Below are 13,491 nucleotides of genomic sequence, written 5' to 3'. Positions count from 1 at the left end.
TGTTTCAATTTCTTTGGTGACTAAATGGGTATAAAAGAAGGAGTAAGCCTGCTCCAGGCTGTGTTGTATTTTATTCATATATTCACTCAATGCATTCAACAAATATTAAGCACTTCCTATGTGACATGTACTGGATTAGAGCCTGTGCATTTTGTGGGCCTGGGGCTTTCCCCCGCATTGAATGCTCATGGTATTACCTTCACAAGACACGTGGGAGGGAGAGGGCCCGAGACAGACGCTGTGTCTGTCATCTAGGGATGACTTCATGGAGGGCTGAGGTGCCAAGGAGGGCAGATATTTTAGTGGGCCAGAGACAGTGAGAGGGAGAGGGAATGGCTGTTGCTTGTAAGTGCAAAAGCAGAGGCAGACTGGATTGTCGAACTTGCCTGGCTTTGTGAGCTGAGGAAAAGGTTATTTAATAGTTAGTAAAAGAATAGTGCTTAGTCACTCAGTTGTGTCCAACTCCTTGCGACCCCATGAACTGTAGCCCACCAGGCTCCTCTGTCCATGGGAATTCTCCAGACAAGAATACTGGAGTGGGTTTCCATGCCCTCCTCCAGGGGATCTTCCCAACCCAGGGATTGAACCCAGGTCTCCCACATTGCCGTTTGAGCTTCCCTGGTGGCTCAGAGGGTAAAGCGTCTCCTGAGCGACTTCACTCACTCCCTCATTGCAGGTTGATTCTTTACTGTCTGAGCCACCAGGGAAGCTAATAAAAGAATAGGTACTATTTATTATGTGTCTATTGTATGCCAACAGCAGACAGTGCATAAATCATTTTACTTACTACTCATATATGGGGGCTTCCCAGGTGGCGCTAGTGGTTAAGAATCTGCCTGCCAATGCAGAGGACGTAGGAGACTCCAGTTTGATCCCTGGGTCAAGAAGATCCCCAGGAGGAAGAAATGGCAACCCACTCCAGTATTCTTGCCAGGAGAATTCCATGGAGAGTGAAGCCTGGCGGGCTACAGTCCATGGGGTCATAAAGAGTCAGACATGATCGAGTGTCTGAGTGTAATACTTCTCATGTGAACTCTGCAAATTAATATTTAACTAACATTTATTGACCAGCCACTATTGTTGTAAGATTTTATATGTAATCAATACATCAAATCCTTGGGACAAACCTATGAGACAGGTCATGATCCCCCTTTTACAGGTGAGGAAACAGACATTGATGAAGACTTGCTCAAGGTCATACACTAGACCTGACAGACCATAATTCCAAAGTTTCTATGGTATTTTCATTCACAGCTACGTAAGTAATGAAAAATAGTGTTTCTCATTAATAAGAAACCCCTATCTCTCCCCAAATTCAATCCTAGGGATCTTTGTTGAGTGTCATTTCTTAGACACTTCAATATTGAAGCTGGAATAAGAAAACACACTCTTTTAAATACCTATTAAAAAAAAAAAAAGAAAAACCTTTATATTTTAAATTAATTTTAACCTTTCTGGAGCTGTTTTCTTTGGGGAAAAGACATCCTTCTTTGATTAGTACATTTCATTCTTCTTTTTCATGATTTTAGAGAAAAAGGTGATATTTCTCGATAGCCTAAATTGAAATTTCTTTTGCAACGAATAAGCTCTCCTTTATTTAAAGACTATTTGTGACTGTGGTTAAGTAATACATAACATAAAATATACCATTTTAATCATTTTTTAAAAGTATACAGATCAGTGGCATTAATTATACTCATGTTGGGCAAACATCACAACACTCCATCTCTAGAACCTTTGCAGCATCCTAAACTAAAATTCTGTACCCATTAAACAATAACTCCCCACCCCTCAGTGACCATTGTTCTTAAAGGAGATAGATAACTGTTAAGCTTAGTTTTCTTTATATGAATGAGCACATAATTATCTTAGGGATATGAAGGAAAGGGATATTTGCCAGCCTAATGGCAAATGCAGAGCCTACTGACAAAGGTATATAATTTGTAAAAATAGCTGAGTGGGCAGAATTCTGATTTTTCAGCTGCCCTAGGCACTTCAGTGCACTTCTGATAATGATTTTCCCTGGGCATGTAGTTATACTGATAGAAATCATATCCATGCATAAAGAGTGAGCTTAATTATATATAACTGCATACCTAAAATGAGGCTGTACATTTTTTTTTACATACACTTTCTGATTTACAAAAGATGAGACACTAAATTCTTTTTTTTAAATTTTATTTAACTTTACAATATTGTATTGGTTTTGCCATATATCAAAATGAATCTGCCACAGGTATACATGTGTTCCCCATCCTGAACCCTCCTCCCTCCTCCCTCCCCATACCGTCCCTCTGGGTCGTCCCAGTGCACCAGCTCCAAGCATCCAGTATCGTGCATCGAACCTGGACTAGCGACTCGTTTCATATATGATATTATACATATTTCAATGCCATTCTCCCAAATCATCCCACCCTCTCCCTCTCCCACAGAGTCCACAAGACTGTTCTATACATCAGGAGACACTAAATTCTGACTGATCCCCAAGAAGTAGTGTGCGTCACCCTCAGAACGTGAGTGTCTTATTGTAGAGGTCTCCTTTTTCTGCAAAGACACTGTATCTTGCCTTCCCCCTCACCCCTTCGGGAATTGTTTTCATTATATGGGATTTCACAATCTCATCTGATTTCTGCTGTGACTGTGAGAACAGGAAAATGCACAAAGGCTGATTTAGGGTTTTGGATGTAATCAGGGGTAGTGAGCAAAGCAAAAGTGAGTTGAGTGGTAATGTCTGTTCCAGGTGCTGTATTAAACGCTTTACATGTATTATTTTGTTTAAGCCTCACAACTCTGTGAGATAGGAATCAATTCCCATTTTACAGATGGGAAAACGAAAGAATAGGAAGATGAGGTTACTTGCCAAAGACACATCACTAATAAATGACAGACTGAGGATTCAAACTCAGGCTGTGTAGAGCTCTTGTTCCGAGCTGCTCTGTTAACACACCCTCCTGGCCCACATCAGCCTTGACAGCAGCGTTAAACCACCCGCACGTGCAAGCCCTTGTGTGGCTGAGGTGAGTGGGGAGTCTCAGCTAAGATCAGACTCTGGGTCTAGAGATAGAGGCTGTCCAGCCAGCACAGGGAAATGGGGAAACACAGGGTCATCTCTGGCACCACTTGTTACCTGGTTGTTGGAGGAGAGGAGAGAAGGGGTGTCTCTAAGCAGGTTTCAAGGCTCTTCCTTGTGCTCACTCTCTGGTGTTGTGCCCCTGGGCTCGTAGTTGCTGCGCATCCTTCTTAGAGCTGCTTTTCCTGAGGGAACCACCTCCCCAAGGCCTCCCTCTCCAGTTTACTCTTACCACCCCACACCTGCAGGAAAAGTTTTCTGAGTATAGTTGATTTCAGCTAGTTGTTAGGAGAGTGGCAGGTGTAAAGGGTGGACTCTAGGTGAGGATGACTCCCCCTCTTTGCAATTCCCTGATTCTCCCAGGACCATAGTTGTATCTACATTTCTGAAAGCAGAAGTTTTAATGCAAACGACCACCCCAACGAGGGAGACATTCTTTTTTGTTTTTTAATTATTTATTTAGTTTATTTATTTTTGGCTATACTTGGTCTTTATTGCTGCCAGGGCTTTTCTCTAGTTGTGGCGAGTGGGGCGACTCCAGTTGCTGTGCGCGGGCTTCTCATTGCGATGGCTTCTCTTGTTGTGGAGCACATGCTCTAGGGCACATGGACTTCTGCAGCTGTGGCTCGCAGGCTCTAGAACACAGGCTCAATAGTTGTGGCACTCGGGCTTAGTTGCTTCGTGTTACGTGCGATCTTCTTGGGTCAGGGATTAAGCCTGTGTCTCCTGCATTGGCAGGCAGATTCTTTACCACTGAGCCACCAGGGAAGTCCAAGGGAGACATTCTTAAACAGGGAGGAGTATTGATAAATTCTGCCGGAAGTTGAAGAGGCTTAGCTATTTGGGTCCCAGGGATCAGTTGTTGGGATCTGAGAGCTTCCAGAGGGACCTGAGAGCAGCTCCTGGACTTTGAGTCTCTCTGCATTCTCTCATGGCCAGAAACTTTCTCCTGACCCTTGCTCATGGCTCCTGTTCACAGGGTACAGCCATTCACACCCAATTTAGAAGTGACTCTCCTGGGAGTGTTTCTGACCCCAGAGAATGTGTGGATTGTTTTCATAACTGTCATAAATTACCTTCGTGTTTCAGGAACAAACATGTTACACCTGCAGGCAACACCTTTGTGATGGTTCTGTGGATCCCGAGGGTTGCATCCTCCTTGTGTGGGGAGGTAACAGGTGCACCAAGCTATGCTCGAGGGCTTGCTCTACTTTTGTACAAAAACCCTCTGGTATTGCCTACAAAGGTTAGCAGTGTTTACTACATTGTATTTCAGTAATTGTACCTCAAATTAAACAAAAAAATATTGTCTGATGCTTTTGTATACTGGAGCACAGTCTTTATTTCAAAGTGGTGACATAACATTCAGCTGCTGTGATAAGACAGCTGCGTTTACCAGTAGTGACAGTTTACAGTTGAGTCATAGGAAGGATTCATTTGGACATGTTTAAAGTCATGTCATCGGAGACGGTGATGGCACCCCACTCCAGTACTCTTGCCTGGAAAATCCCATGGATGGAGGAGCCTGGTAGGCTGCAGTCCATGGGGTCGCTACGAGTCAGACACGACTGAGCGACTTCAGTTTCACCTTTCACTTTCATGCATTGGAGAAGGAAATGGCAACCCATTCTAGTGTTCTTGCCTGGAGAATTCCAGGGACGGGGGAGCCTGGTGGGCTGCCGTCTATGGAGTCACACAGAGTCGGAAACGACTGAAGTGACTTAGCAGCAAAGTCATGTCATAGAAATAAAACGATGAAGACCAGATTTAGGATGTGGGCCTACAGGATGCCAGCTGAGGTGGCTGGAATTGTTCTTCACGGCCCACCATGTGCTCGTCTTCTCTCTTCCCTTCTGCTTATATCCCTAGTAAGTAGGGTGTACACTGTCCTCAGCCTGCTCTGAAAACACCACTGTGTTTGGTAAAGTTACCTCAAAGCTATACCTAGATCACACCATGATGAGAAAAAGAGATATTTTCAACCAGAATTGACTTATTTCAATTTTCTGTTCTCTATTTCATTTTAATTATAGCCACTTGGAGCCAGTGACTATTTGGAACTGTCAAAGAATTTTGATACAGTATTTTTACGAAACATTCCACAATTTACCCTGGCAAAGAGGACCCAAGCTCGGAGATTCATAACTCTCATTGATAACTTTTATGATTTCAAGGTAAGGATGTGGTGCATTTTCTCAGAACTAAACATTCTGGACCGTGGAGCAAGATTGTTTGGGCTGGAATCCTGGTCTACCCCTTAGTTTACTTCTCTGTGCCTCAGTTTTGTCACATACAAATCGAAGATACTATTCTGAAGTAGTATTTACTTCAGAGAATTATCGTGAGGACAGAATAAACTAATCCAGGTAAATCTTTTAAAACAGCACTTGGTACACGCTGATGCTGCACAAGTACTGTTGGTGGTGGCAGTAACGGTAATCATACTGTATTAAAAGCCCCATCATAAGACGCTGCTATATGCCCAATCCCATCACTCACCTAGACGCATCCTGTTCTCTGTCTGTGAGGATGCACAGCACAGTGCCTTACCTAGATAGAGTGCTCAGGAAACATTTGTCGCATGAATCAGTTGTTGGACTGGTGAAATAACGGATGAACAAAATGAATAAATGAATGACTAAAGGGCCATTCTCAGTATTAGAGTTTTCTCTCCCTCTGACTTGGAAACCCCAGTAACTATCATTGTCCCTAAACAAGCAAGAAAAACCCAGTTGTCTTATTACCAGCATGAGTCGCCGAGCCTTTGTCCATTCATCAGGGGCATTATTGCCTAGTGGTTAAGGAGTGGACCCTGGGGCCAAGCTGACTACCTTGAAGACCAACTTAGCTTGAATTGCCTTCTTTAGAAAAAGAGGATAATAATGGTATTTACCTCATAAGACTGTTGTGAGGATGAAATGAGCAGGTGAAATACTTAGAACACTGTGCAGCGTACAGTAAGCTTTCAATGAAGGTGAGCCATTAGCATCACTGACTCAACAGACATTAATTGGAGCAGGCTCCAGGAGATGGTAAAGGACAGGGAGCCTGGCGTGCTGCAGTCCATGGGGCCGAAAAGAGCTGGACATGACTGAACAACAACACCAGCGAGCCACTAATAATAATATATGCCTGTAAATATATTTACAGTAAAGTTAAAGTACTGCTTCAAGTTAAGAGTGAAATATTGTTTTACCCTTAGATACAGTTTTCCCTCCTTATTCCTTGTACTGAAATAGAGCAGTGATTCTAAAATTGAAGGGACCTTGAGGGGAGGAGAAGGTACCAGAATCTGCTGGGAGGGAGAGGTGAGATTCTTAATGTTTCCTTTCTTCATTCATTCAGCAATCTTCACACCAAGCACAGTGCTAATTCAGTGACAAGCAAAGCCAGGCATGCTGCCTGCCTTCATGGAGCTGATAGTCAGGTGTTGAAGAGACACTGATTAAATGTATGCAGAACTGAGTGTAAATGTTCTGAGAACTGAGTGTGGGATGTTCTCTTGGCGAGAGAGGGGACTTGGTGCCGTGAGAGTCCAGGAGGACAGTAGACTGATCTTTGTATGGGAACTGGGGGCAGGCCGAGGAAGTCCTTCTGACGACCAGCTGCACCAGGATCATCTGAGCTTCTTAAGATCCAGATTCCTGAACTCACCCCACGCCACACCAGCAGATGAAGACCAGGGACGGGGCCTGGAGCCTGCTGGTTCATCAGCTCCTCAGGTGCTGCTCGTGAACACTGAGCTGTGATGGCTGGGGTCCACGTGCAGAGTGGAGAGTTGGCAGCACAGGCCCTGTGATGGGCCTGAGCATGAAAGGCAACCTACCTTAGTGAGTGCCATCAGAATCTGCTGCCTGCTCTCAGGGGGCCCTGTGAGCAGGAAGTTGAGAACACCAGGGCTGGGGATCAAGGTCTGTTACTTGTCTCCTTCTGGATTACTCATCAAGAGACTCAGCTCTGAAATAATCATGTGGGGTCTGGAATACATTGCCCAGGGGTAGCAGTCTGTTTTCAGAGGGCAGTGCTTCAAGAAGAAAGTGGGAGGGGTGCACTGGTAGGTGGCTCTTAGAGGGGCACATTGATAAACTCTTATTTTTGAAAGCTTATGATCCCTACCCTTCAGTCCCCCGCCCTCCCCGATCCTACCTCCCCACACTGTTTCACTTCTTCATTAGACAAAAAGATTTTTCTGGCAATATGATGGAATGTCAGAACTACTCTCCTAACATTTGCTTTAACTAAAGCACACATTTAAAGTTTATACTCTTTTTAAAACATAGCCGAAATTCTTATTTCAGAAATTGGAAGCATTAAACAGACATCGTTTTAGAATGCATTTGTAGAAATCTGTGAAATAAGGACATTTCCATCTAAGTAATGAAAAAAGTGTCATTTGTGGTTAAAATAATTTATAAGAGGAGGTAGAAGGTCATTTGTATATGGAAGAACTAGTCCCAAACATCAGTACATTGTTTTAAAATACTGATAGCGAGTGTGTGCTCAGTCATGTCTGGCTCTTTGCAGCCTCATGGACTGTAGCCCGCCAGGCTCCTATGTCCATGGATATCAGCACATTTACTTAAATAATGATTTTAAAAGGATGGCTGTGAATCCTGAAAACAAATTCAGATCTGAAACATCAGGAAGAGTATGTTTTAAACTAGTGGACATAAAATTTATTAAGTTGTGAAAGCAGTTTCTGGTGTGTGATTACACATGGATATTCACTCAAACACTTATGTAATCAAGAAATATTCATGCCAAGCTTAGTGTTTTTCAAGGATGTCTGGCTGGATGCTGGTATAAATGTGGGTTCTGGTAACTCAGGGTGTAATTAGAGGAGCGGGGCACTGGACTTAGTCACATGTGCAGCAAAGGGGTAACGGTGCAAAGGAGAGCATCTCGGATGCGCACAGAGATGGGCTTCACACAGTCAAGTGAAAATGTCAACCTCAGAGGTAATGGAAAAGCCTCTGGACTTAGAACTGGAAGAGATCAGGACTGGTGTCGAGCTGAGGCTCTCCAGGCCTGGAGCGGCCCCTAAAACCTTTGTTCCCTCCTTCAGAAGGCGATGTAAGCTGCAGGGGAATGTTTGTAAAGTGCTGTGCAGTTTAAAAATAGCACTTTAAAGAGACTATTAGAAAAAGTATGAAAATGGTCAAGAGGTTTTCCTAAAAAAAGTATTTTGTTTCAAAAATACATTTGGAAACATCTCTGATCCCAGGCTATCTGACTATAGGTTATGTGGTGTGTGTATCTACATTTTAGAGGTATTCCAGAAATAGAAAAAAAGCTTCCCAAATATTGAAATCCACTTTAAAGAAATGCTATATTCACTTATTTATGCAAGATTTTTTTTTTCATTAATGAAGAAGATATAGTGTAGATGGGTCCTGCCAGTTTTGAAATTTTGACAGCCACATTTTGCTTATGCTCTTTTTGTGGACTTTAAAACATGGAGATTAATAAAAATTTTAGTAGCTTTACGGTAACTTTTGGATATTTAGGTAAAATCTCTAATTAGAAAAATAGATTAATGAAACAGGAAAAAATGTGATAGATTGAAGCTTTTAAAATATTTTTTTTTCCAAAATAAAGATAGGACTTGGAGAAAATGTGTAGAAGGAGAAATGAAGTTAAGACTGTTACTTAGGTTGAAAGAGAGGAGTTCAAGGCATTGTTCTTTATAAATACGCATTCTGTAAGCTCGTAAAAGTGTATTTTCACCAAGTACCAATTTTGCTACATATATTTAGAACCATTTAAAAGCAAAAATCTTCAGCTCCCTGTTATAAAAGATTTTTTTATTCTATGAGAAATTTGTTTTTGCCTTCACCTTGTTAAAGTTAAGGAGTGACACCATTTGCTGTTTTCTGTTTCAGGTGCGCATCATTTGCTCTGCATCAGCTCCTGTATCAAGCTTATTTTTGTGTGATCATCATGACAGTGAGTTGGAGCAAAGCAGAATACTGATGGATGATTTGGGGCTGAGCCAGGTAGGTGATATTAACATAATCTCTTTTTATTATAAAACAACTTAATTGTTTTGGTTTGATGCATGGCTATGTTTTAAAGAACGAATGCAGTATGTATTTAACCACTGATTTGCCGCTTTCTTCTAAAGCCAGTATAGCAGACATATCCTCAACATCAGTAAATATAGAGAATTATAGCCTTAGAGTGGAAGGAATCTTTGTGGTAAAGCGAAGACCAGGGAGGTGGACTAAGGGGCTTGCAGTTACACCACTGGCCAATGGCAGGCCAGAGCTGGCCACCAGGCACCCGTGTCTGGTTCTGGACTCCCTCAGCCACACCATGCTGCCTTTTCTGGATATCCTCCTTCACATCTGCTGGATCTGTAGAGCATATGCTACAGTATCCAATCATGTGGACTGGCTGTTCTAGGACTTTGTGCCTGGCAAGTCCCTTTGCTTAAAAAGAAATCCACGATTCACCTCCTAACCCCATTCTGTAGACATTTGTGGAGCACCTTGGAAGAAAAGTTATGACCAACCTAGATATCATATTGAAAAGCAGAGACATTACTGCTTTTCCATCTAGTCAAGGCTATGATTTTTCCAGTGGTCATGTATGGATGTGAGAGTTGGACTGTGAAGAAAGCTGAGCGCCAAAGAATTGATGCTTTTGAACTGTGGTGTTGGAGAAGACTCTTGAGAGTCCCTTGGACTGCAAGGAGATCCAACCAGTTCATTCTAAAGGAGATCAGCCCTGGGTGTTCTTTGGAAGAAATGATGCTAAAGCTGAAACTCCAGTACTTTGGCCACCTCATGCAAAGAGTTGACTCATTGGAAAAGACTCTGATGCTGGGAGGGATTGGGGGCAGGAGGAGAAGGGGACGACAGAGGATGAGATGGCTGGATGGTATCACTGACTCGATGGACGTGAGTCTGAGTGAACTCCTGGAGTTTGTGATGGACAGGGAGGCCTGGCGTGCTGCGATTCATGGTGTCGCAAAGAGTCGGACACAACTGAGTGACTGAACTGAACTGTGGGTGCCAGGCTCTGAGGATGCTCTGTTGGAAACCAGCTGATGCTGGCCCAGTTCTCCTGGACCTTGGGGGGTCTGGTGATTCACTCCAGGCCAAACAGAAGTGGCTTTGCATTTCCTTTTTCTGTATGAATATTACAGGGTATATTTCTCAACTGTAGACAACTGAAATATTAGTAAAAGATTTAAAACTATAAACACTCATCCCCCCCAATGAGGGGAGCCCCATTCTTTCAACCCCAGTGGTAGAAGACCATTTGGAATGAGGAAACCATTCCTTATTGACCTGAGTTGAAATTATGGACTCTCAGGAGTTTGGGGAAATGAGGCCAATAATTGTTTAAATAGTGAACTTTCAAAATATGATTTTTAAATCTACATGTAGAAATACATAGCTGCTTGTGACCCCATTTCTCTGAGAGCAATACATTCAAATAATGTCTTTTGACAATTTGGAAGAATATACTTAAGGGGCTACTTCATCTCAGTTTCTGAAATTCTTTAAATCATTGGTTTTTGAATTTTTCTTCTGATCAGAGTTCAGATACAGGGCAAAGTATGCTCAGCATTTAGGGCCAATAATACATGAAGAAATCCTGGCACGTGGCTATAGGGTCATGCAGTTTTACAGTAGGTCAGTAATTTGGATTTAGGAGTGCAGAACTTTTCTCTGAGAGAGTATAATAGCAAACTCCTAAGGAAAGAGGCAAGATTCAGTGTTCACTTACAGGCTATAGCCTGTGTTGAAATCACCAGTCCCAGCTTATTTGCTAGCCTCACGGAGGGCTCCCTAACTGAACCCTACATGGAAGGATCAAGTGTCCCAGCAGCTCAAGACCAAAAACAGCTCTGGCCTTCCCAAAACTCACTCCCAGACACAATCTCCAGGTCCCTAGAAGACCTCTCAGTCACCCAGTTTGGAAAAAGAGATTAGCCCTCAGGCCTCCCCTTGGGAACGTGGCCCTGACTGTGAAGGTTCAAGGGAGAGTCTTAGCCGCATATTGATATACCGGAACTACTGGGTTTTGTTGTTGCTTATTTCTTTCTTAAAAAAATATGTATTAATTTTTATTTATTTGTCTGTGCTGGGTCTTAGTATTGGCATAACATATCTAATTCCCTGACTGGGGATGGAACTCGGTCGGGCCCCCTGCAATGGGAGCTTGGAGTCTTAGCCAGTGGGCCACCAGGGAGGTCCTGATGTTACTTTTTTCTGGCATGCACTTTTTGAGAAAGAATTCCTTTTCTGTCTGAAATGTCCTTCCTTTAGATTTTGTAGAGAACTTTCATCTGAGCAAAAGTTTTCTTATTTGGATATTAGGGTGTTGTTTCAGCTTTAATTATTCGTCTAATGTTTTCTTCCTGTTAATTTGTTCTGCTAATTGATTACTGTTTTAAATTAGTTGATTCTCTAGTCTAATTTATATTAGCTGATTCTCTAGTCTAATCTAATTGTTGGGTAAAATTAGTTGATTCTCTAGTCTAATTTAATGAAAAAAATTTGTAGAATATTTTATAATCTAAGCTCAAAAAGTATTTTTTAAACTTGTACTTAGTTCTTTAAATTTTTAGTTGCAGAGGTTTTAACTGGTGCTGGATTGTTGTTTTATTTTTTTGATAAATAGGACTCAGCAGAAGGACTCGCCATGTTTACTGGAGAAGAGGAAATCTTTGCATTTCAGCGTACAATTTCCCGACTCACAGAAATGCAGACTGAACAGTACTGGAATGAAGGAGACAGAAGCAAGAAGTAACCATCACTTTTGCGTGAATAAAACTCTAGACAAATGATTACCGCAGGGAGAACTCTTTATTACGGGACTTGAAGGAATCATTTTCTCATCATTAATTATGCACTTTGTCCTCTGGACCATTTTTATCTAAAATTGCTGTCAAAGATATAGTGGTTTAGTAAGTTAAAGCCATTTTTAGGTCTACTTTTTGCCTGTTTATTTGGCCTTATTTCTACATCACAAAATTAAAATCAGCACTCTTACCAAGCTGAATGTAGACAGGCATTTTGGTTTCATATTAAGCTACCTGAATGAACCTTGAATACACACACCAGTAAACGCAGGGTGTCTGGACATCTGTGAGCTTTTGGCTGCCTGGTAGCCGCATGATAGAAACACATTTTTATGAGAGTGGAAGAAAAACACCCTACATTTCAATTCAAAACAAAAAAAGATTTCTGATGCACTTATCTCTGTGATTGTTGGGGCCTGTAAATTACTTTAAATCTCCCAAGTCTTTAGGCTTCCTTACAGCAGAGAGTATATTTTTTACCCTGAGTTCAAGCTTTGCAGGCAGTACCTGATCTCCAGTGGACATACAGCTGACTGAAAAAAAATCAAGGATTATGAAACCATAGAATAAGAAACAGGGGTGTCAAATTTCAACCGACAGGCAGATTCCCCCAACTCTGAGAGCCCGGAAGACAAGCACCAGGAATGGGGACCAGTGAGAGTGTCAGGAGGGGAGCACCCTGGACCACACTAAGCCGCAGAATGGACTCTGCTCGCTGAGGCCGTAAGACCCCGTGCACCGCAGCTCCTTCCCACTGCTCACGTATGTTTGCTCTGCTCGCAGATGTCACTCCCACCCTTGCCTCTGCTTCTGCAGAGCGACGGGCTTGACAGTAAACGGGAAAGAACGTTCGCTTGACGAATCTACTTAAATGAAATCTGATTTGCCCTCCATGGAAGTCATTCCTTGACTCATTCAAATACAACCTGACTTTGCTAACTGTCACTCACAGAAGGAATCTTGGTTGAGGCTGTTACAAGAGTCTAAATCCTTATTCAAGAAAAAAAAAGAGAAAAAGAATGGAAATCCACAAATCTTGTGAAAATTAAATATTTTGGGAGAGTAGGCACAGGTGAGTCAGTTTAAAGAAATTATTACAATTATCAACATAAACTATGTCATTTATAGGTTAATAATCTACCCATACTAGTCTATTTTGGACCTTAACCTAAGTCAATCAGATGGATAGGTAGGGTACCCAAGAATAGCGAAACATTTAAATCAAAACTTCTGAAAATTAAGTGCAATTTGAAAATATTTTTATTGAAGTGAAACAGTGAGTTCAAAAAGATGTTAAACAGGTTATAAGGGAGAAAGGACAGGAAATAACCACTGTGCAAGATTTATTGCTAGAAATTTCTAAATCTTGCATAGAAATATAATCCTCAAGAGACAATATAACCATCCCTGTTTATAGACAAGAAAACTGAGGCTCAGGAAAGCAGTTTGACTGGAGATTCATCGTTTACAACCACAAAACTCAGGTACTGTGTTTTTTACCATACCACCTCTATAAAAACAAGATCATTTTTAAGAGTAATTCCTTTTTGTTTAATAAATTTACAACAGAACCATTACTTTGTACTCAGTAAGTATAAAATATTTA

The 13,491-nt window shown here is 41.9% G+C and overlaps 1 protein-coding gene across 1 annotated transcript in view; it reads left to right on the top strand.

Moving 5' to 3' along the window:
• AFG1L (AFG1 like ATPase) overlaps positions 1 to 12,885 on the top strand; it is a 196,011-nt gene extending 183,126 nt beyond the window's left edge. The window contains exons 11-13 of the mRNA NM_001192915.1: positions 5,104 to 5,244; positions 8,953 to 9,066; positions 11,705 to 12,885. Of these exons, the coding sequence (NP_001179844.1) occupies positions 5,104 to 5,244; positions 8,953 to 9,066; positions 11,705 to 11,833 (384 nt within the window). The 3' untranslated portion in view covers positions 11,834 to 12,885. The remainder of the gene's footprint in view (positions 1 to 5,103; positions 5,245 to 8,952; positions 9,067 to 11,704) is intronic.
• Positions 12,886 to 13,491: the final 606 nt, after the last annotated feature.

This window comes from Bos taurus, chromosome 9 (genome assembly GCF_002263795.3).
Source record: "Bos taurus isolate L1 Dominette 01449 registration number 42190680 breed Hereford chromosome 9, ARS-UCD2.0, whole genome shotgun sequence".
Lineage (NCBI taxonomy): Eukaryota > Metazoa > Chordata > Mammalia > Artiodactyla > Bovidae > Bos > Bos taurus.
The sequence above is the reverse complement of the archived record's forward strand: the minus strand, read 5'-3'. Positions and strand labels throughout refer to the sequence as shown.